At 55.9% G+C, this 21,781-nt stretch overlaps 2 protein-coding genes across 5 annotated transcripts; one reads left to right on the top strand and one right to left on the bottom strand.

Moving 5' to 3' along the window:
• The first annotated feature begins 907 nt into the window (after nt 1–907).
• Bbln (bublin coiled coil protein) lies at nt 908–4,012 on the top strand. The gene is made up of 2 exons (XM_026386490.2): nt 908–1,131; nt 3,582–4,012. The coding sequence occupies exons 1-2, from the start codon at nt 1,053–1,055 to the stop codon at nt 3,752–3,754; spliced, it is 252 nt and encodes an 83-aa protein (XP_026242275.1). The 5' UTR covers nt 908–1,052; the 3' UTR covers nt 3,755–4,012.
• On the bottom strand, nt 1,850–21,041 carry Ciz1 (CDKN1A interacting zinc finger protein 1). Of its 4 annotated transcripts, none has more exons than XM_026386489.2 (18): nt 20,889–21,041; nt 20,119–20,248; nt 19,768–19,883; nt 18,452–18,523; nt 16,434–16,657; nt 14,193–14,286; nt 13,906–14,014; nt 12,793–13,325; nt 12,474–12,595; nt 11,643–11,837; nt 10,676–10,800; nt 8,457–8,544; nt 7,858–7,971; nt 7,522–7,674; nt 5,999–6,068; nt 5,657–5,778; nt 5,142–5,306; nt 1,850–2,803 (listed from the first exon to the last, which is right to left on the bottom strand). In XM_026386489.2, the coding sequence occupies exons 2-18, from the start codon at nt 20,241–20,243 to the stop codon at nt 2,792–2,794; spliced, it is 2,439 nt and encodes an 812-aa protein (XP_026242274.2). In that variant the 5' UTR covers nt 20,244–20,248; nt 20,889–21,041; the 3' UTR covers nt 1,850–2,791. The 4 variants fall into 4 exon arrangements, with proteins under 4 accessions (XP_026242274.2, XP_077653248.1, XP_077653247.1 ...); XM_077797122.1 differs by lacking the exon at nt 1,850–2,803 and adding an exon at nt 2,848–3,388; XM_077797121.1 differs by lacking the exon at nt 1,850–2,803 and adding an exon at nt 20,333–20,384 and having other exon boundaries at nt 4,933–5,306.
• Between the last annotated feature and the right edge of the window lie 740 nt (nt 21,042–21,781).

Genomic DNA, 21,781 nt, shown 5'->3' on the forward strand with positions numbered 1-21,781 from the left:
GTGGCCCATATAGCAGCATCCACTACACCTCCCCTTACCTCAGGTGAAATGGTGAAGGTGGCTTCAGGGATAGGAGAGTTTTCCACCCAATGTCACCATCTGGGACATCCAGCATGAGACCAGGACCAGGCTGCAGTAGCCATAGGTCCTCCTGGCCACTACAGCTGCAGGAGTAGAAGTGGGCCTATCTCCCTTGGGACATGGGCTTGCAGCTCAGTTGGACTCTTGGCCAGGGCACATCTCTGGGTCCAATGCAGGAGCAACACTTGATGGCCCGATGACTTTCTGCAGGAGGTGGGCAGCAAACCTTTTCCTTATGAACATGACAAGTCCTGAGGGCCACAATCAGGAGGAGTCTCCCACTCCTCCCCACCACTGCTCCAGTTATGCGGCTCTTCTTGAAGCGGGACTGTGTCTACCTCTGGTCCAGAGCTGGAGCCCATACTGGTTTCGACGCACAAGATGTAATTATCGAGAGCCCGAAGAGAAATGCCGAAGACCGGGAGGCCCAGGACAGAACAGGGGTGTGGGTCGTTTCCGCAGGGACTGGGTGAAGGGCAGGAGGTGGACCCTCCATGACTCTGGGGGATTGCGAACAGGAATTTCCCGAAGTCACAGGAGGCCTCGGAAACTCGGTGTCTGAGGTTGGAAGCAGCAGGATGGGGCGCAGTGGGGGGTCCCACACTGCCCCGCCCCTCTACGGGGCTCGCTCGGGCTCGCTGGCCCTCGTCGCGAGCCCGGACCTCCACCGCCGGGGCTTCCCCGCGGGCAGCAGGCCCCGCCCAGCGGGCAGTGGGCGGAGCTCGACTGTGAGGCGGGGCGCCGGCGGGGCCTGGGTCGAGGGGCGGAATCTGCCTGCGGGGCAGGGCGGGGTGGAGTTCGGGCCGCGAGGCTCCGCCCCAGGGGCGGGGCCCGGCCGCCATCCGCAGCTGCGTTCCACCCTTCCGGCCCCGCGTTCTACCAGCTGCTCCTACTTTCCGCCCGACGCCCGCTGGAGGCGTACCGCCGCCGCGTTCCTTCCTCGCGCGGCCCCATCGGCGCCCAAGCCCGCGATGTCCGGCCCCAACGGGGACCTGGGCATGCCGGTGGAGGCGGGCGCGGAAGGCGAGGAGGATGGCTTCGAGGAAGCAGGTGATCCAGGGGGCTGCAGGGACGGCCTTTGCTTTTCCAGGGGTGCCCTCCTGGGAGCGGGCACGGGTCGGGGACGGGGCTTTGAAGGGTCAGAAGAGCCCGCCCCACCCGGCCCTGGGTGAATCCCGAACTACAGGCGCCGGCTCGGAGGTGCAGGGCGAGCACCGTGAACGGATCCCTGGGAACCGCAGCATTGGGGGAACCGTGGGCAACCAGCCCCGTTTTACAGATGGGGACTTGAGGGGCTCGCCCATTTGGAATTTGCTCCAGCCACTTCCTTCGCCCCCGCGGGCGGGGCCGAGTTTGGCGAGTTTGGCTCTACCGGAGCGACTCGTTGGGGCTTTGCTGAGTCAGGACCCCCAGCCATCTGGCTTTGCTGGGGTGACCTGCCTCCAGAGCATCCTGCTGTGTGCAGAGCACTGTGGGAGGGCCGGAGAATCATCAGTCCGGGGCTGTTTCCCCCTCTATAATGTAGGAATAATGATTCAGTGTCGCCTCATTGAGATGGGTCAGGAGTAAAGGAAAAATTGAATGGAAAATGCTTAGCGCTTTCCAGAAGGCAGATATTCATTCAGTAAGTGGTTATTATGGTCGCTTTCTTTAGTGTAGTAAGGATTGGTGTATTAACAGGATTTTGTAAATGTGGGGTAAGGATGGATTATGCTTTTTGTTTCTGTTAACAGCTTTATTGAGCTATAATTCACATACTATACAGTTTTAGGATTTTAGTATATTCACATAGTTGTGCATTGATCACAATAGCTTAGAACATTTTAATCACCTAGGGTCTTCTTTTAACAAAGGTACAAGACCTTTCACTTAGGGGACAAGCATTGGGCTACTAGGCCTTTTTCCAGTTTTGTCTCTGACACAGTGCAAAATATTTATGGTAGTGACTGCCTGTGGCCAGACCCTATCTGAGGTTTTTTTTGTGTGTGCTCTGCAGGGGGAGTCAGACCCAGGACCTCATGCATGCTATACAAGCACTCTTGTGGCTGAGCTCTTGATACATTTGAAAGCTTGATTCTTAGCCCCTTTTCCAGAAGGGAACTGTAGTGACTGCAGTAACCCAGAGAGCTGGAACTCAGACCCAAGGGCCCTGATCCCCAAGTCAGAGCTTCAGTGGTCACCAACCAGCTGTACGACCCTTGGCTGGTTCCTTTCTTCTGAGGCTTCAGTTTCCCCATCTGTACCATGAGTGGAATGGACTTTAAGATCAGCAGATTCCCAGGACTCTTTGTCTCTGAGGGGTGCCCATTTGCAAGAATGCAGGCATATTTGCACCCCCAGTCCAGACCTCCTGGGCCCTGGCCTTTTCCATCACCACCAGCCGCTTCTCCTCTGGTCCCAGACTGGCAGCTGGGTGCATCTGAGTCATGGGCTGGCTCAGAACTGGGTCCCACAGTGGGCACAGGCCCAGACCTTGGGTCCTCAGGGACACTGCGTTGCAGAGAGGCCAGTCAAGAGTGGCAGTAGAGGAGTGAGTGCCAGGTTCTAGTGGAGACTAGGGAAGACATCTGGGAGGCTGCATTTGAGCTGGTCCTTGAAGGGTTGTTGAGGCTGAAGCATTGTAGGTGACAGAGACAGTTGAGCAAAGGCAGAGGTGGGGTCAGAGCTTCTTCCACTCACTCATTCATTCATTCAACGAACGCCTACTTTGTCAGTGAGGGCTCTGGGAAGACAACAGCAAACACAAGACCAGTCACCTCTCAAGGAGCTTTATTTGAGTGGGCGACACCCACCACACAAAATAATCACAGCAGTCAGTCCTGAGGGGAGGCCATGGAAGTGAGCAGAGGCAGGCTGGGGGATCAGGACAGAGGACTGATCTGGTCTGGGACACTGGGAAGAGTCCCTGTGGTGTCATCCATACTGAGTCTTCAAGGGTGAGTGGGACTCATCAGGGAGAAGAGGAAAGGAAGACAGGAGGAACCCACACACCCCAGACAGAGGCACAGCACATTCAAAGGGCCTGAGGTGAGAGGATAGGAGAAGACTTGGGAGATGGGGCTAGACAGAGGAGCAGGGGCTGGGTCCCATTCCAGAGCCTGGGAGAGTCCACTGGGTGTTTTGTCCTGAAGGCAGAGGGAGACAGGGAAGGGCTAGAGAATGGGGCCTGCCTGGGACAGAGGCGTCGGTTGCTCTAATCAGGAATGTGGGCTCTAGGCAGCTGCTGAAGGAAGGGCTGAGGATGCTTGGCACCGGGCAGGAGCTCCCAGGCAGGACACTGGCTGACTGCCCTGCGACCACCCTAACCCTAGAAAGAAAGTTGTTGCGCTAAGGTTTCATCTCTTCAAAGCCTCTTTTGGGCTGTCTACCCATTTCCAGATAGTGACACTGAGGCTCAGAAGTAGGGACTTGCCCCAAGCCCTTTTGGAGTCAGTTGGGGGACAGTGGGGTGTGAATCCTGAGGAAACACAGGAACTTGGCTGTGTTCCCCTTCTTCCCAGAGTATGCGGCCATCAACTCCATGTTGGACCAGATCAACTCCTGTCTAGACCACCTGGAGGAGAAGAACGACCACCTCCATGCCCGCCTTCAGGAGCTGCTGGAGTCCAACCGGCAGACGCGCCTTGAGTTCCAGCAGCAGCTCGGGGAGAGCCCTGGTGATGCCAGCCTCTAGGCTGCACGCGCCCCGCCAGGCCCCAGCCCTGCCTCTCTGGGCCAGACCAGCCGAGCACTCACCACCTGGCTTAGACACCTTCTCACGGTCTGGCCTTTGGGTCTCCTGGTGGGTCTGTCACTGGGCCAGCCCCCACTGCCCAGCAACCTTCCTGGGGCCAAGTGGGGACCTGCAACCCCGCCACTTGCCTGCCTGCCCAGCTCCTGAGTCCTCCACTCCTCCCAGGACCCAGGGTCCACATTAAACGGGTCCCCCATACCACTGTGCCCCTCTTCTCTGTGTGCTGGGATGAGGACTCTAGTGGCCACTGGAGGGGAGTGGGGTGGTCAAGGCGTCTGGGCGCATCTGCCAGGGGTGGGGTTTGTGGCCATCTTGGACTGGAGGGTGCAGTGAGGTTGGGGCCTCCTCCCTACTTGGTGTGTCCCTCCCTGGCCAGCAGCTGCTTCCCAGCCTGGCTGACATGCAGTGGTGGCCCAGTGGTCCAGTGGTGCTGGACATGCCCTATGGCCCTGTGGCATGCACTTAGCCTCCCAGGGTACCGGGGCCTTTAACAAGACAGTTGGGACCAAGACAGGCTGCGTGACCTTGGCATTGTCCTGCTCCTGGCCTGAGTCTCCCCAGCCGGCCACTAGCAGGCTGGACTGGTTGCCTGTCTCTAAAGGTCTTCTTAAGAGAGAAGACAGCAGAACTCAGGAGCCAGTGTGGTGTGGGTCCCCTCCTGATGGTCCTGCTAGCGCTGCCTGGCTGGAGGCCTCAGCCCTGCTGAGGAACCAGGAACTCAGAGCCACAGTGCCTGAGGGGCAAGGACCCCCACACCTGCACCTCAGCTCCCACGAGGTCCAGCTAGAGAGGCCAGCATGAGCATCAAGCTCACACCTGGGTCAGATCCTGGCCACTTGCCAGCTCTGTGACCTTTGGCAAGTCACTTGACCTTGCTAGGCCTCGGTTTCTTCATCTGCAATTTGGAAGTAGCCACAAGACCCCCTTCTAGGGTGACAGTGAAGTTTATCCTAACCCTGATAACATTATTAAGAGGGAGACAGGCTTAGAGAGGTCAATGCCTTGTGAGTCCCTGGTTTTCAGGGAGCCTGTCATTGGTCTCCCCGTTCTGCCCCGACATGGTCCCCAGAGAGGCTGGGCCCTGGTTAACGGCCTAGCCGGGGTGCCCCCTTCCCCTGGTCACCAGACAGAAGTGCTGGTGGGAACTGCGTCACCAAAATGACCTTCTTTTATTGGATTTTGAGTAAAAACACCAACCACGTCAAAGTTATGCATATACACTCCTAGAAAGCATTAGTAGATAGGGACCCAGAAGGGTCTAGGCTCAGGTTTTGAGGCGAGTTGAGCGCCGGGGAGGGGGTGGAGGGTTGGGGGGTTGAGCTGTCACCTTGCTGGTGGTTTTGGCCACATCCTGGGTTCTGGGCTGGCTGGGTGGGCGGCCGCTACTGCCATGGGAGGTGAACAGTGCAGTCAAAGCATTCCTGGCATTGATGGCGCACCGACGGCTCACGGGCCGGGAGGTGGGGCTGGGGTTCTTGGCTGCCTTGTATTTCTGGATACAGAGGATGCCAGAGAAGTCAGGGCTCCCTGCCTACCTGGGGTGCTCCCAGCCAGCAATTCCTTCCCCAGCCCCAGGCAAGACAGCATCACTGCTGTGTGACCCCATATAATACTGTCAGCCTCTCTGGGCCAGGGCTCTGAAGTTAATAGCCTGGCCCTCAGCAGCCCCCAGAACCATAATAGAAAGAGCCCAGCCCCATACCAGCTTGGATTTCCTTCTAGTTGTGGGAGTGTGCCTGGGGCTGAGGCTAAGCATAAGAGAGGTGGCCACTGACCATCCCCATCAGCTTGGTCAGAGGCTGGGGCCCTGGGCAGGGCAGGGTAGGAGGATGTTCAGCTCACCTGCAGGTTCTCAAAGTGGGCCAAGGACTTGCAGTGGGAGAGCTGTGCGCCCGAGTTGCTGTGGTAGAACTTGTGGCAGATGCGGCACACGTAGCCCATCACAGGCACCAGGAAGTCCACGCCTGAGGGACAGACAGCAGGGTCCACACACGTCCCTGGAACCAGCCAGGTGTCCGCCCTCCCTAGGGGCCCATTTGCTCCCCACCTTCTAGGCAGGAGTAGAAGAGCCAAGAAAAAGAGGGGCATAGGCTGTCTGGCCAGAGCATCTGGGCTGGCATCTGGGGGTGCCTGGAGGCCGAGCCCCAGCAGCCCCCGCATGCAGGCCCAGGGCCGGGCCCTTACCGTATGCAGTGTTGGGGCTGTAGGTCTCCGAGCCCTTCCACTCCTCTATGGATATATCTCTGGACCTCACCTGGAGACATGCAAGCGTGTACCTTGAATTTGACTCCCTGAGACCCCTCCCAGACAGGTCAGTAGCCTGGAGCCCACCCATGTCCTCAAATGCAACATCCCCTGGACTTCTAGGCTGTTGTGGGTGGCATCTGCTGGACCTTGACGTGCTCCTCTTGCTCCCAGAGACCCTTCTGGTTTGTGTTTTCTAGCCTCCACTCAATCGGTCCCCTCCTCCAGGCAGTCCCCCTGCTCCTGTTTTGGCGTAATCCACACCAAGTCTGTTCAACACAATGTGTCACCTCACTGCAACCCCATGACAGCCCTCTACAGTTGCACCCATTTCACATTAGAGGACACTGAGGCCCTGGAGATATAACTCACTTGCTGGTTTGTGGAGGGGCGGGGTGGCGAACCCTGGGAGCTCAAGTCAGAGTCCAAACTCACCTGTGAGCCCCGCCAGCTTCCCGAGTTCCTGTCCAAAACCACAGTGACCTCGGTCCTGAGGTGGGTTTCAGATGGGGTTCAAGGACCCGCATCTCACCTACTAGACCTGAGCCCCATTGTCTCTGGCCCCGTGGGTCCCTGTGTCTGCAGTGCCCACCCACTCGCCAGGCAAAGAGTGCCAGAAGTGACAACCAACCCCTCTGCTGTGCCTTTCCGGGGACCACCCTGGACTGTAAGGGGGGCAACCAGGCAAGGACCAGGCCGTGGTCCTCACCTGTCCCTGTGTCCAGCACCAGAGCCCAGCTCAGAACAGGGGACCGGAAACATCTGTTAAACTGGGACAAATCCAATTCTTGCAAGATTCTGCAACAAATCTGATTCTCCTGGGAGGCAGCAGAACTGGGCCAGCAAAGGCTGGGGCTGCGGAGACCCGCTTCATGTCATCCAATAAGATGAAATGCCAGGACAGAGCATGGTGCCTGCCCAGCGCGGCAAACAGGAAGTGCTCGAGAAATGTCAGCTGCTAACGTCATCACTGTCGCCTTACACTGAGTCCTGCCCACTACCTAGCTGATGCCTCTGCCTTTCCCGACTCTGTCCCACCCTTTCCCTTCCTCCACACAGGCTAGAATCTCGGCCAGCCTCCCAGAGCCCTGCACGCTCCACCTGCCACTCAACAGTTAGCCTGATGCATATGGGCAGATACGGATAATAGGGTTCATAATAAATTGTGGCCAGGTATGGTGGAACAAGCCCACGATCCTAGAGACTTGGGAGGCTGAGGCAGGAGGATCCCAAGTTCAAGGCCAGCCTGGGCAACTTAGTGAGACCCTGTCTCAAAATAAAAAGGGTTGGGAATGTAGGTCAGTGGTAAAGTGCTCCTGGATTCAAGCCCAGTATCTTCCCCCGCCACACATACAAAAAAACAACTTGACATTCATTAGTTTCTACAAATGCCAGCCCACTACCAGGCCCCCAGGGTTGGAGTGAGGACCCCCTAACTGACTCCCACAGCCCACCCTAAGCACCTGCTTGCAGAATTCCTCCTCAACCTCAATCTCTTCTTCTTCTTCTTCATCCTCATCCTCCTCTTCTTCATCACCCTCAAAACAACCCACGGCATCCACCGTGATGAAGTGGTCCTCGTCTTGGCCAGCTATCTCCTTCTCAAGCGTCTTCAGCTGCCCAGGGGAGTAGGTGAGGGGCTCAGGTCAGTTCTGGGCAGCCAGGATGCCACACACCCCTCAGTGAATCCCTCTGGGACTGCTATGGATTAGGCTGGGATAAACCTCAACCTGCTGTGTGGCCTTGGCCAAGGCTCTGTACCTCCCTGGGCCCATGTCCTCTGGGATGGGTGTGATTACCTCCTTGGCCTTGTCCTTGTGCCCCTGGGACTTCACATGCTCTACAAACTTGCGGGGGGTCTTAAAGTAGCGGTTGCAAATGGTGCAAAAGGGTCGCAAAGACTGCTTGGCGATCTGGGGAAAGAAAAGCAAGCCATGTGGGGTAGACAGTGTCCTCACGTGGAAGCCCCTGACTAGTGACCAGGCAGTGCCCAGTAAGGCTTCACCTATCATCCATAAAAGTAAGGCCTACCACATCTATAGAAAGCCAGCGAGGCTCTACCCCTGCCCTGGAACACACAAAACCACATCTCTCCCCTGTGTGGTGAGCACTGAGATGGGATGGCAGGTGGCGATGGAGGAGGTCAGAGACAGGACACAAGGGAGCCGCCAGAGGAACCCTATGCCCATGGAGGAATGGCAGGGTAAGCTGGTGCCACGCCCACACTGGACAGATGGGGAACCTGGAGCCCAAAGAGGAAGCATGGTCAGCTTGTCAGAAGCCATGCTGACGGACAGACACATGGAGACAGACACTAACTCTCTGCTGGCATCCTGGCTCCCCTCCCCAGCCTCGCTCGGAGGAGAGGCGGTGCCTTCGAGGCATGCAGCCCTTCTACCTTGTGGTCCTGCGTCCTGCGGTGCTGGATCAGGTCCCCCGTGTAGTAGACCTGGCAGGTGTTGCACCAGCGTCTCGGTGGAGGCTCTCTGGTGACAATCCAAACAAGCACAGTGTGACACTATGTTCTGGTGGGAAAGACACCAGCTCTCCCAAGCGCTCCATGGATGTGATGCAACTCAAGGGCTGGGGTGTGGCTCAGTGGCAGGGTGTCCTTAGCCCTGCTTCAAACCCAAGGGAAGAGTGGGGAGGGCCAGGGCTAGGCCCTAGAGTCAATGGCTCACACCACCAAAAAACAAAACAAACAACAACAAAAAAAACAAAACCCACAAGTGTTCCAAGTTAGTGAAATTAAGGGCTCTACAAAATAAGCAGATTTACATCAGTTTTGGGGGATGTAAGAACCTAGCCCAACATCCACTGATGAAGTCATGTGAAGTCGTGGTCAGACTGTGAGGCAGAGGGCTATTTAGAGGCACAAAAACTGTTCACTACCTCGTGCAGGATGATTCTACTTTCTACTTTTTAAGAGGTAAACACAGATAGGATCATGGGAGGAGGCGGGCCAAGAGACAATTTTATCTCTGGGCGATGGGATTATGGGAGATTTTTATCTTCTTGTGTGTGCACGTGTCGTGTGTGCGTGCGTGTCTCTGTGTGTGTGTTCTTGTATTTTCAAAATGTTAACTGAAGCCAGGTGCGATGGTCCCGCCTGTGATCCCAGCAATTTGGGAGGCTGAGGCAGGAAGATCACAAGTGTGAGGCCAGCCTGGGAAACTTGGTGAGACCCTGGCCCAAAAATAAAAGGGGCTGGGGCTGGGCCTCAGTGGGAGGCCCCCTGGTTCAATCCCTGGTACCAAGAGAAAAAAGAAAACAGGGAGACGGCTCGGCTCCTGGGGACACAGGTGCTGCCTTTTGCCAGGTCACTGTGCGCAGAAGCTGGGGCAGTGGGTAGTCTGGCGCCTACAGGAGACGGAGCTTCTCTATAAAATAGTGTCCCCTGGATCCTCCTTCCGTAGGCTGTCCTGCATATGCAATTTTAATCTGACGCGTTTCAGGTTACCGCAAGCTCCCCGCAGACCTTCCTATTAGTGGGAGGCCGCCGCTGGTCTAGCCCAGCCCCAGCTTGGATGTTTGGTTCCCAGTTCCATTCTTTCACCATTACATTAACTGCAAAGAACACCTCTGTGAGCTCCCTTCTCCTGTGCTTGTCATTATTTACCTACAGATAAAACCACGGAAGAAAGTGCTTCTCAGGGAGAACCCGCTAACAGAGACATGAGCTGCCCGTGGAGGGACAGCCACCTAGCTTCTGGTCACATGAGGAATGAAAGCAGGGGCCAATCAAGAGCCCTTCTTGTCCCTCGTTCCAGCCTGGGGAGGTTCGAGCTGCAACCTGGGTACACTCTACCACAGAACCCCTGACCTCTGACTGAAGGTCACTGCCTGGCCTGTAAAAGGGTCCCCCGGGGCCTCTCGGGGTTTGTTTGAATTCTGAATGAGCAGTTAACATTTTGAAATGGGGTGGCGTCACACGCCATCTGGGTTTCTAGATTCTCCTGAAAAACTAGGAGAACTTGAGCTGAGAGGCAGCTGTCCCGTAGACAGAGCCCATGACCTGCAGTGGCCCAAGCCAAAAGTCCTGCTTCTCTGATGACACCTGCCAGCCCCTGCAGGTCTGTGATGGCTGCTGGGTCCCAACAGCTCCTGCAGCTTCCCCCAGCCCTTCTCACCCCAAGCACTAGTCCCAGAGCCAGGAGGGGGCATATTTCTGACCTCATGATGAGAGGGGGACACAGGAAACACTCATGTCAGGCCACAAGATGACCTCATCCTTACCACTGGATCCCCACAGTTGAGGTCACACAGGCCAGAGGGGCAGGGCTCTGTGCCACAACTCACCTCCCTTCTACATGGTTGGTCACACTGTTCCTGACTGGATGAAACCTTAAGAGATTGTCAAGAATTCCTGAACCCAACCCTCATGGGGCCATTTTTCAGGTGGGGAAAACTCAGGTCCAAGGTCATTGAGTTAAAGGAGCCTCTGGGGAAGGACAATGCTTAACCCAAAGGCAGATTTTGCAGAGGACAGATTTAGGGCTGGGCCTGTGAGACTGCCCACCCCCCAGCACTACCTCGTGCAAGATGATTCTACTTTTTACTTTTTAAGAGGTAAACACAGATAGGCTCTTGGAAGGAGGTAGGCCTTCTCCCACTCACTCCTCTTCTCTCTCCAGGGCGTCCCGGGGCATGGGCAGCAGGGACAGGAGACAGGCTTGGCTCATGTGCTGGATCTCCCCAAGCCGCTGCTGGTGCTGAGCCTCTGACAGGTGGTCCTGGAATTCCTGTAGCATGAAGGAGCCAGGCATGGGCATGGGGGGTGGGCCCCGGAACATGGGCAAGGGCAGGCCAAGGGGGACGACTCCAGCCTGACTTCACAGCCAGCCTGCCATCTCAGTGAGGTCATTTCTTTTACAAAAAAGCCCTGCAGGCCAGAGCAGGGACACTAAACTGAGCAGAGAATGAGTATACACACAAGCCAGGTTTACCCCCTGGAAGAAAGGGTCTCAAAGACAGAGAGCTCTCTGATTAACACAGGTGTCCGTGCTCTGCCCTGGGGAGGCACCGAGTTAAGAAGTGACAACAGCAAGAGTGGCAGCAACATAGGTATAAGCCTACTATTTTTTATGTTCATATTTTTTTGATACGGGGTCTACTGTGCCCAGAAAGGCCTTGAACTCCTGGTTTTCCAGCCTTGGTCTCCCGAGTTGCTGGGACCACAGGTGCATGCCATGATGTTCGGCCAAGGCTGCTATTATTGATGCCACACTCACTTGCCCAGGGTTCAGGACTTCAATGACAAGTCACTGAATCCCCAGAAGCCCCAGCAAGGTGGGCCCTGTATGTTTCCTCGTCTGCTGCCAGAGGAACCAGGAGCAGGAGTGGAGCTTGCGTGCTGAGGCCCTCCCAGCTGTGCAGGGCTGATTGGAATCCGGTCTGCCTGACTACAATCCCACCCTCCTGGCTGGTCAGCAAATGTGGACCAATGGAGGCCCAGCTGCCCGGGGCAGGGCTGGTGAGCCCAGCGCTCACCCTGCGGCAGCGGTGGAAAGGGCAGTCTGTGCAGGCCAAGGAGACCCCCACCCTTCCTGCCCACCGCCCTTCCCACGGGCCCGGCTCTGAGTACCTGCTGGCTGGTGCAGCTGGCCTTGCAGATGTAGCAGAAGAACTGGAGAGCCTGCCTGGAGGGCGCGGGGGCCGCAAGGCTGGCAGAGGTGCAGTCACCGGGACGGGACACAGGCATGAGGGACACAGTGCTAAATGCCCGGCTGTTGCTGCTCTGTAGGATGGTGACCTTCAGGGAGCCCCCGGCACCCCACATCTACAGCAGGAGCAGGAGCAGAGCTTCCACTATCTGGGTGCCTAGGGCAAGCCGGCCCCAGGGCTAACCGCCTATGAGCATCGTCCCTAGAGTCTCAGACAGTGGGACTCTGGGCTGGCAGGTGAGGACGGGAGCTCACAAAGTTAGGATGTCCTGTGGCCAGGATTGGAGCCGGGGCCTGCCCAACTCCAAAGCCCACCCGCACCACCTCGTGCAGGACGGGTGGGGAAACCAAGACCCAAAAAGGGAAGGGGCCTGACCGCAGCTCCACTGTGAGCTGTGAGCCAAGCCCCACAGGGAAGCTACCACGTGGGTGATGATGTCTCCTATGAGAGGAGACTGAGGGCTCTAGTTTGGGGATGGGCTCACTGGAAGGGACTCTTGTCACCAAAAGCACCTGGAGGCCTTTGGAGCGGAGGCTGTGCAGGCAACTGACAGTGGTGGCGGGGGTGGGGTGGGGTGTTCATGCAGACAAACCCACCCCCCCACCCCCGTCTGCTGCCCATGCAGCCAGGCAGGGCTGCCGTCCCTGCACATGTGGGACATGCACAGAGCCCCTGAGGTGGCCCAGGCAGGGGTGCCATTCCGCCATTGCCCTCTGGGGCTCTCGTGCTGCCACATTTCCACTCTACCCACCCCCAGCATCTCCCTGGCTCTTTTTTCACATTCTCCCACACCCAGGCCGCTGGCTGGCTCCTCCTGGCTCGCTCCCACGCTGACCTGGGTATCCACTGGCTCCGGAGAGGCCACCTCTGTGCCTGAAATGACAGGTGTGCACCTTTTTTCAGGATCCCTCTGCCTTCTCTGCCCACAGCCAGGACCTTGAAATCCTGGGTTCCAGGCCCAGCCGTCAGGCTCTGGCAGCACCCGTGGCGGCTGGACAGTGCCAGGGAAAAAAGAAGGGCCTGGGCAGAGCCGTGCCAGCACCAGCAGGGCTAGGAGCCACCTCACTCACCTCCCCCAGCCTCCACTGCGTCGGGCGCCGGTGCCTCCAGCACAATGGCATGAGCGGGAGCTGGCGTTGGCTCGGGTGCTGGCACATACCCCAGTGGCTGGGCCTGCGGCTGACCCTGGGTCTGGGCTGGCACCTGAGCGGAAGGCTGCTCCTGCGGCTGCTCTGATGGCTGCTTCAGGGCCTGTGCCTGCGTGTGGCACTGTGGCTGCGTCTGTGTCTGGGCCTGCTTCTGCCGCTGCAGCTGCACCTGCTCTGGGGGCTGCGAACTGGCCGGTGGCTTCCCCTGATTCTGCTCCAGCCCTAAGTGCTCGGGGCAGGTCTGAGTTTGTGCCTGTTTGTGCAGTTTTGGTTGCACCTGCATGTCCACTGGCGGCATCTGTGGCTGAGTCTGTGGCTGTACTTGAGGCTGGAATCGTGGCTTCCCTCGGGCCTCCAGTGGCTCAGGCAGCAGCCCTGGGGTTTGCGTCTGCTTCAGTGCTGTCATCCGGGTCCGTGGCTGCCCTGGAGGCCCGTTCTCTGTGGGCTCCTCTGAGCTTTGGATCAAAAGATCAAAGTCATGTCTTTCAAGAGGTTGCAGAAGTCCCCAGTAAGGCCAAGACCCAATTCCAACTTTAGCTCTTCCACTTAAAAGTGAGGGCTTTGGACAGCTCCTTGGCTTAGCTGGGCCTCAGTTTCCTTCTTTTGTTTTTTCTTTTTGTGGTGCTGGGGATTGAACCAGGGCCTCATGCATGCTAGGCAAGCTCCCTACTACTGAGCCACATCCCCAGCCCTAGACCTCAGTTTCCCCTAAATAAATTGGAGAAGACTGTTCTCTCCCACAGTTTGCTCACAAGCATCTAAACAGCCTTGTAAACACCTACTCTCTAAGGTCCCAGGGGTGCATGTTCACCTCTCCAACCTGCCACCACTCAGGCTTCCAGGTGGCTCAGCCTCAGTGAAACACCAGGGTCTGATCTGAAGCCTCCCCAGGGAGGAGCAGAAATAAGTCTCACCTCCCTCCAAACCACAGGCCAAAGCCCCTCCTTGCTCCAACTCCACTGAAGGGCGCACCCACTATCTTTGCAGGAATGAGCGCAGGGCACCTGGGCCCGGGGCGCTGCCAACATCAGTTACCTCTTGGTCCTCTTGGCTGGTGGCTCCGAGGCCTCACAGGGCTTAGGCTCAGGTGCTCGAGTGTGTTTTTCGCTAGTGATGGCCTCTGGGCAGGGGCACAGCCCCTGGTCTGAAACAGAGGCGGGCAAGGAGAGAGAGATCAGGCAGAATGCGTGTGAGTTCCAGGTGGGCCCGGGCTCTCCCCTCCAAGAATCCCTGCCTCCCACATCTGCCTCCCTTACACTGACCTTGCTCCCACTGCCCCAACCCACGCCCCCTCTGAAGGGCCAGCAGCCTCCCTCCCTCACCTTCAGCTGTGTCCAGTTGGAACTCTCTGGCTTCCTCAGACCCCTCTGGGGGGTCTGACCTGTCTTCCTCAGGCATCGTCTGAGAAGAGGAATCCTGCTTCCTTTTAGAAACCATTTCTGACACCTACCACCCAGCTGTCCAAGAGCAGCCCCACAGGACCCTCTGGCCTCAGTGTCTCCACTCTCCCTTGGCCCTCTCTGTGTGTCCACGCTGGCCCTGTCTCTGGTCAAGTACTGGGCCTCTTCCTGCCCCACACCTTTGCCCGAGCCTCAAAGGCATTTCTTAGAGGAAATCTTCCTGACTCCAGACGAGGTCCAGACCCCTCGTTCAGGCCACCAGGCCTTCAGCTTCCCTTCTGAGGCATTTTCCAGTCTTAACTGGTTGGAGCATTATTTGCATTAAATCTCTCCACCAGCCCCCGAGATCTGCAAGAGGTCAGGCCAGAGGCCACATGTGCACTACTCACCAAGGCCCAGTTGGTTCCTGGGCACCTGGGAAAGGCTCCCAGAACCTGCTGCAGACTCTACATTCCTCCTGCTAAGTCCGCTATACAAGGCTGAGCAGGAAACACAACTGAACCCCACATCATTGCATCCCCAAAACTACCTACTCTGGGCCCCTCAGAAACATCCCAGCTCTTACCCTGCACAACAAGCTCCCCATCTGGGGGTCATGGGCCTGATCCTGAGCCTGTCTCGCCCACCCCAGCTCTGAACCATAGTTTTCCCACAAGTGGTTCAGAAGTAGAGTGTGGACCTAGCATGTGCCAGGCCTTGGACTCCATCCCCAGCACTGCAAAAAGCCAAATGAATAAATGCTACTTTTATTTTAAGAGGGAACTGCTTACAAAATTTTAAACTGTCTAAATTAATTGCCATACATAGAAGAAAAAGAGAAGCTGGCGATACAGCTCAGTGGTAAAGCACTTGCCTAGTGTGCGTGAGGCCCTGGCTTCAATCCCTAGTACCAAATACCAAGAGGAAAAAGAAAGGTAAACGCACCTGGGGTAGCACAATCTAAAGGTTCTTATTCACCCTTTCCCTGATAAACACACAAAGGCTGAGACTTGCACAAGGAACCACCTCCTCCCAAAGCATCCTGTCCCTGAGCTTCCTAGTGGTTCCTTGCCCACACACTGCTCCTGAGTGCAGTTTGGAGTTTTGGGTATTTTTTTGGTCCTGAGGTTGGAACCCAGGACTCTGCATGTGCCATGCAAGACCTTTATCAAGTAACTGACTTACATTCCCAGGCCTCACTCTTTTTTCTTTTTTTTTTTTTTAACTCAGGGCACTCAACCACTGAGCCACATCCCCAGCCCTATTTTGTATGTTATTTAGAGACAGGGTATCTTTGAGTTATTTAGGGCCTTGATAAATTGCTGAGGCTGGCTTTGAACTTGTGCTCCTCCTGCCTCAGCCTCCTGAGCCACTGGGATTACAGGTGTGCGCCAATGAACCTGTTCCCAATTCACTTTTTACATTAATCACAGGTTGAAATGATAATATTTTTCATATGCTGAGATAAATAAAATATATCAGTAAAATTAATTTCTCTTGTTTTTTATCTTTTTAATGTGGTTACCAGAAGACTTTAAATCACACATATAATATATTAAATATCATATTTTATTTCCACTAGGCAGTGCTGCTTAAAGAGAAATGTTGAGTAAATAAGTAAATATAATGCTGGTATAATACTGGTAAAATCATATTGGTGGGGCTGGGCTGTAGCTCAGTGATGGAGGGCTTGCCTAGCACATGTGAGGCACTGGGTTTGATCCTCAGCACCACATAAAAATAAATAAATAAAATAAAGGTATTGTGTTTATATATATATAAAACATTGGGACCGGGCATGGTGGTACACGCTGTAATCCTAGGGACTCAGGAGGCTGAGGCAGGAGGATTCAGAGTTCAAAGCCAGCCTCAGCAACTCAGCAAAACCCTAAGCAACTTAGCGAGACCCTATCTCTAAACAAAATCCAAAAAAAGGGCTGGGGATGTGTCTCAGTGGTTAAGCGTCCCTGAGTTCAATCCCCAGAACCAAAAAGAAAAAGAAAATCACATCAGAGACACAGGACTATTTGATTTGAAATCTGGGAAACACTAGGCGAGTGTGACCCCGTCCCCAGTTCACAGATGAAGACCCCCAGGCACAAAGAGGAATGTGGCCCACCTGAAGGCCCCGGCAAGCCCTCCCCACCCCCACCCCAGACCTGCCCCATCCCAGCAACCACTCACCTTGCGATTGGTGAAGGAGGGGGCCCGGCTCTGTTTCTGGGGCATCCGCCCTGAGAGGTTGAGCTGGGAGGGATTAATGGGGACCCCAACAGGAGGGGGGCCCAGCAGGGACTGGCGGGTGGCCTGGGGGAAGAACTGCTGCAGATTTGGGGGTGCCAGCTGGGGCGGTGTCAGGCTAGGGGCTGTCAAAGTTGGGGTGGCCATGCTGTAGCCCCGGAGGTTGCCTGCAGGCAGGAAGAGAGAAGAGGGCTCACACCATGATTGGGTGGTAGAGGCGAGGGTCACGGGTCAGCTCCCAAAGCATTCTGGGAATATCAGGTAATTCTCAGGAGACCCTTCCTGCCCCAGGGCAGCCAGAGGGAAGAGTAGAGCAGAAGGCTCACCCTACCTCAGACACTGGCAGGGGAGGCTTTAGGGCAGGTTTCCTTCTCTGCTGGGGGTTGAGGTTGCCCCCCGCCATGCCTCTGGGTCAGGGTCAGCAATCCTGCTCATTCTCAGGCATGCTTTAGGGCACCCCTCAGCACAGGGCCCACAGGGAGAACCGGCAAGAGTCTGGTCCCTGAAGAATGAGGCCCCTCTGCCCCACTAGCTGCCTTCCATCAAAGGCCCACCAGAGCCAGGCACTGGGCCACGCACGGTCCATCACCGTGTCTGTCACCTGACCTGTCAGGCATCAGGGCAGGCATTATGATCTTCCCCAACAGTAAAAGGGAGGAACAACTTGCACGATCTCTATGAGGGGCCCTGCCGTCCACCTGCTGGTCGGGCCAGGATTCTCCTGATCCTGGGGGTCCCCTGATTCCTCTTTCTCCTGTCCTACCCATGCCAGCCACCAGCAGGTCCCAGCATCTCTATCCACACCTCCCCAATCTGCTTCTCCTCCCCATCACTGCCGCATCCAAGCTGCTTCATCCCTGGCCTAAATCTCAGCTTCTCCCCCCACAAACCCTCCTACAGCTCCCTGCTGGTCAGGAATGAAGCCCTGGGTAAGGTCCAGCCCCGCCCAATCTCCTTCCTTGCTATTCTCCCCATATGTCCCTATGACATTCCAGTCACTTGTCCCTGTGCAGTCCTTCAGATATCCTGCCTCTGGGCTGGGCACATGCTATTCCCTCTGTAGAGGCTCCATCAACTCCACACACCCTGCAGCCCTCCCTTCAGAAGTCTCTCTCCCAAAGGCCTTCCCAGATCCTCTGTGTTCCCACAGCCCCTGATCCAGGGCAGCCTCATAATTTCCTTGCCTGCTTCCTGCTGACCCTTATCTGACTCAGCTCAGCACCTCAGTGAAGGCACAGAGCCTGGGAAATGTTTGAGGCATGAAAGGGAGTTGGAACTCTGTCCCAGTGCTCAGACAGGAAACACAGGGGTTAAAGCCTGGGTCAGTTTTCCTGTAAGAGCTGGGTTCAAATCCAGACCGCAGAGTATGAGGTCTGTGTCCTTAAACAAATCTATCCCCTGCTTTAAGCCTCAGTTCCTTATCTATAAAATAGCGATCGCCTCACAATGTTTTATGAAAATTCAATAGAATTCAATAAATATAAGTGTGCATGGTATATTGTAAGTGTTCAATTGATATACTTAATGCAAACACATACATACTTATATGCAGAGAGCCAACCAATGCTTAAAAACAACAGGACAAAAGATGGAATACCTTCAAAGAAAGATAGAAAGGACATGGACAAGTCACAAAAAGAAATTGGGGCTGGAGCTGGGGCTCAGTGGCAAAGCACTTGCCTAGCACTTGTGAGGCACTGCGTTCGATCCTCAGTGCCACATACAAAGATAAATAAAATAGAGGCATGCTGTCCATCTACAACCACAAAAAAAATAAAAATAAAAAATACAAATGTTTAACAGATAAATATAAAAATGTTCAACTGTACTAGCACTCCAGGAAATGTACATTAAAACATCAATGACACAGCTCTTTTGTTTTGCCAACCAACTTAGTAAATTATATGTATATGTATACATTTATATATTATGTATTATATATATAAAAAAGCAGATAATACCCAATGTTGCCGTGGGCATGGTGAGACCGGCACTGTCATACGTGGCTGATGGCATTGCAAACTGGTCCAGTCCTTTAGGAAAGCAAGTTGGCAATATTTATCAAAAGCCATAAAACATCCATCCCCTCAACTCAGTCATTCTACTTTTGGGAATCTATTCAAAGAAGAAAGTCTCAAACATTACATTTCTATTAAAATAGAAAAAAGAACAGCTGAGAAGACTTAGGTAAGCAAGGGCACGTCCCTTCGATAAAATATTATACAGCTGTTAAAACGGCTTTGGCAGAGAATATCAAATTATATGGTTAAAGATCATGCTGTTCTATTCAGTAAAAAAGAAATAACACCCAGCCTCTCACTTACGTCAATCACAGTAGTCCTATACAATTCCACAAGTTTCGGTTTTCCCACCTCCCCGCCCTTTTTTTTACATGTTATTTTTCTCTTTGAAAAGTGTGACTTTTAATATGCAAAAGAAAAAGGGGGAAATAGGGTTAGGCACATAGTTTAGTGGTGGAATTCTCGCCCAGCACCTGCAAGGGCCTGGGTTCAATACAGTACTGAAAAAAAAAAAATGTGTGTGTGTGTGTGTGTGTGTGTGTGAGAGAGAGAGAGTGAGAGAGAGAGAGAGAGAATATCTGTGTATACACTGGGGGTCCTTGTGTCTGGTTTCCGTTCTCATATACAGCTGTCATGTGGAAGTCAGCGTCAGCTTCCAGGACTATCCACACTCATGAGGCCCTGGCAAAGCTGAAGAGAGGTGACCATCCAGTCAGCTCCTGCCTGTTGTGCAGGATCATCTTGGGCACATGATCCCTTTCTGGGCCTCAGTGTTTTCATTAGGATGTTGGTGTACCTTCCCTTGGGGTCATCAATAGTATCAGGAGCAGCAGCCTGGAAGGAAGAGCTGACACTGTTTTCCATATGGGGACACTGAGGCAAGGGCACAGCCTTAATGCTCAAGGCCCACTGCTTAGGAGGTCTAGCTGGGCCACTGCTGGTGTGCTGTGTGACCTAGGGCAAGGGACTTCCTTTCTCAGCTTCCTCATTGGCCAGATGGCATCTAATCTGAATGTCAGTGAGGTATATGGAGCACTCCCCAGAGAGCCAGCATCATGGCCCAGGGCACTCCTCAGTCTGTCTGCAGATGGACCTGCATTCAGCTGAGCAGCTTAGAGTCTTTCAACCCCTGGAGCCTGGGTGTCCTTAACTGTGAGTCAGGGCACTCTCAGGGTCACTGTGATTTGGTGAGACTGAGTGCTTGTCTTGCTGGGGAGCCAGTGTCCACACAGGATGCAAAGGGGCCTGAGTCATACCTTGTAACTGCTGCAAAAGCAAAGCTCTCTGGAGCATGGAGCCATTGAGGAAGGAGGCCGAGTGGGTCCCCTGGAGACTCAGAAGCTGCTGCTGGGGCTGCTGCTGGGGGAGGCCCCTGTGTGTTTGGAGGGAGTGTCAGAGGGTGATTGGGAAAGTTAGAACCACCTTCCTCCTTGAGACCCCCATCTCCTGAGCCCACCCTCCCACACAGATGGAGGATCCCCTTGGGGGTGGGAGGTGATGAGCTCTAGGACTCAAAACAAGGATGCCCCTGGGACAAAGGACTGAATGGAGGTGCTGCAAGACATGGGTGAGAGCTGAGGCCTCCATCCCCCAAGTGGGAAACTCACCTGCTGACAGCCATGGGCAAGGGGGCCTGTGGTGGGGGCTGCTGCAGCAGCTGCTGAAGCTGCAGCAATTGCTGCTGCTGCAGCTGCTGCTGCTGGAACTGCTGCTGCTGCTGCTGGTTGAACATGGTGGCTAAGGGAGGGAAGCGGAGTAAGGCCGGGTCCCCACCATGGGTCAGTCCCGATGCCTTCCCCTCACCTCCAAGGCCATACACACCAACCCACAGTCGCAAACACCGGCGCTGAGCTGCACAGCTTCACTCCCAGCCCTGCCAGGGGAAAGCCACATTTGTACCCCTTTCCTTCCAATCCGCCCCCAGTCCTGCCAGGCTCAGGATTCAGCCACTTTCCTTGCCAATTTCCTTCCAATCCTGCCAACGGTCTCTCCTCCAAACCCCCAACCTCGCCCCTCCAACTCTCCAACTCTGACGTTTCCAAGCTTCCAACATCCCCGCCCCCACCTCCAGTCGATCTCTGCATCCATCACTTCCCGATGCCAGCTACTCCCCACTCACACCCCCTTTGAGACCGCCACCCTCTCCCTTTGTGCCTGTGTCGTGTCAATAACATCATCACCCTCCCCCAACCTTTCATCTTCCTCCCTCCACATCCCCAGCCCCGGCGCCCCTCCGATGCCGCCGCCCCCTCCCTCGGCAGACACAGCCAGCACTGCCCCGCAACCCGAGCCCCCGCCCGCCCGTCCGCCCGCGAAGCCTGCAGCCTCCGAGCAAGTAGCCACGGTCGCTGCAGCCCTCCGCGTCCCCGCCCCCCACCTCGGCTCCCCGCGCGGCTTCCGCGGCGGCCACTGCGCAGCCTCCCCCAAGCGCTCAGCAGTCGCGTCGCCACACGGGAAGCGCCGGCCGCGCGCCAGTCACACTCGAGCCCGGTGGCTCCGGCTCGCGGGTTCCGGGACTCCCCGCAACACCGCGGGCGCCTGGACGCTCGGAAGGCCAGTGCCCTGGCGGGCCGGGGCAGCGCCCTCTGCAGGACCGGAGGTTCCGCTGCAGCCGGTGCCGCCAGAACCGCCCCGCGCGTCCGTCACGCTGTGGGCGCGGCGTCCGCTCACCCCGGGCCGAGCCGGGACAGCTGCGGCGCGGCTCCCGAGGGCCAGGGGGCCCCAGGCAACGCAGACCCTCCGTCTCGCGTCCTCTGCATTGGGAAGGGGTGGCTCTGAGACTCAGGTCCTTCTGGTGCCCAGAGGGGTCTGTCGTCCGGCGAGGACATGGCCAGGGACTTTCAGATGGACTCGTCCCTAACCGATCTCTCCGAGGCTGCCGCCGTCCCGTGATCCTGAGCCCTCAAGGGCCCGGGGTGGGAGGGGGCGACAGCCGGCTGGTGCACCTTCGGCTACCGGGCCCGCGAGAGGGCGGCCAAGGTCGCACAGCCCCGTGGGAGTTTGCCCTAAAACGAGGCGAGGCGGGCTGCCTTGAAAGTATTTTTCTTGTAAGACTTGGCCAGAGAGGTGAGGAAAGCCGAGTTCAGTTATAAAAGACGGCCCTGCCCCCTCATCCTGCCCCTAAAACGGTCCCCACCCCCAAAGACCCCCTAATGACCGCTCTGTCCACAGAGGACCACCCGGGACCACTCTGCCCACATCCTTGGTTTCTAAGTGGCAATTCCTTTCCCCTTTTCTGCTGCTCAGAGCTGTCTACACATCTGGCCAAAT

This window comes from Urocitellus parryii, chromosome 4, assembly GCF_045843805.1.
Source record: "Urocitellus parryii isolate mUroPar1 chromosome 4, mUroPar1.hap1, whole genome shotgun sequence".
Classification (NCBI taxonomy): domain Eukaryota; kingdom Metazoa; phylum Chordata; class Mammalia; order Rodentia; family Sciuridae; genus Urocitellus; species Urocitellus parryii.

Bases quoted from the DNA above. Each gene is read 5' to 3' on its own strand.
- Bbln (XM_026386490.2), top strand. From the start codon at position 1,053: ATGTCCGGCCCCAACGGGGACCTGGGCATGCCGGTGGAGGCGGGCGCG. The intron at 1,132-3,581 runs GTGATCCAGGGG...CCTTCTTCCCAG, and splicing joins GGATGGCTTCGAGGAAGCAG to AGTATGCGGCCATCAACTCC.
- Ciz1 (XM_026386487.2), bottom strand. From the start codon at position 20,243: ATGTTCAACCAGCAGCAGCAGCAGCAGTTCCAGCAGCAGCAGCTGCAG. The intron at 13,326-13,905 runs GTAACTGATGTT...TTTGATCCAAAG, and splicing joins CCAGCCAAGAGGACCAAGAG to CTCAGAGGAGCCCACAGAGA. The intron at 6,069-7,521 runs GTGCTTAGGGTG...GCATGTCTCCAG, and splicing joins AGGAGGAATTCTGCAAGCAG to GTGAGGTCCAGAGATATATC.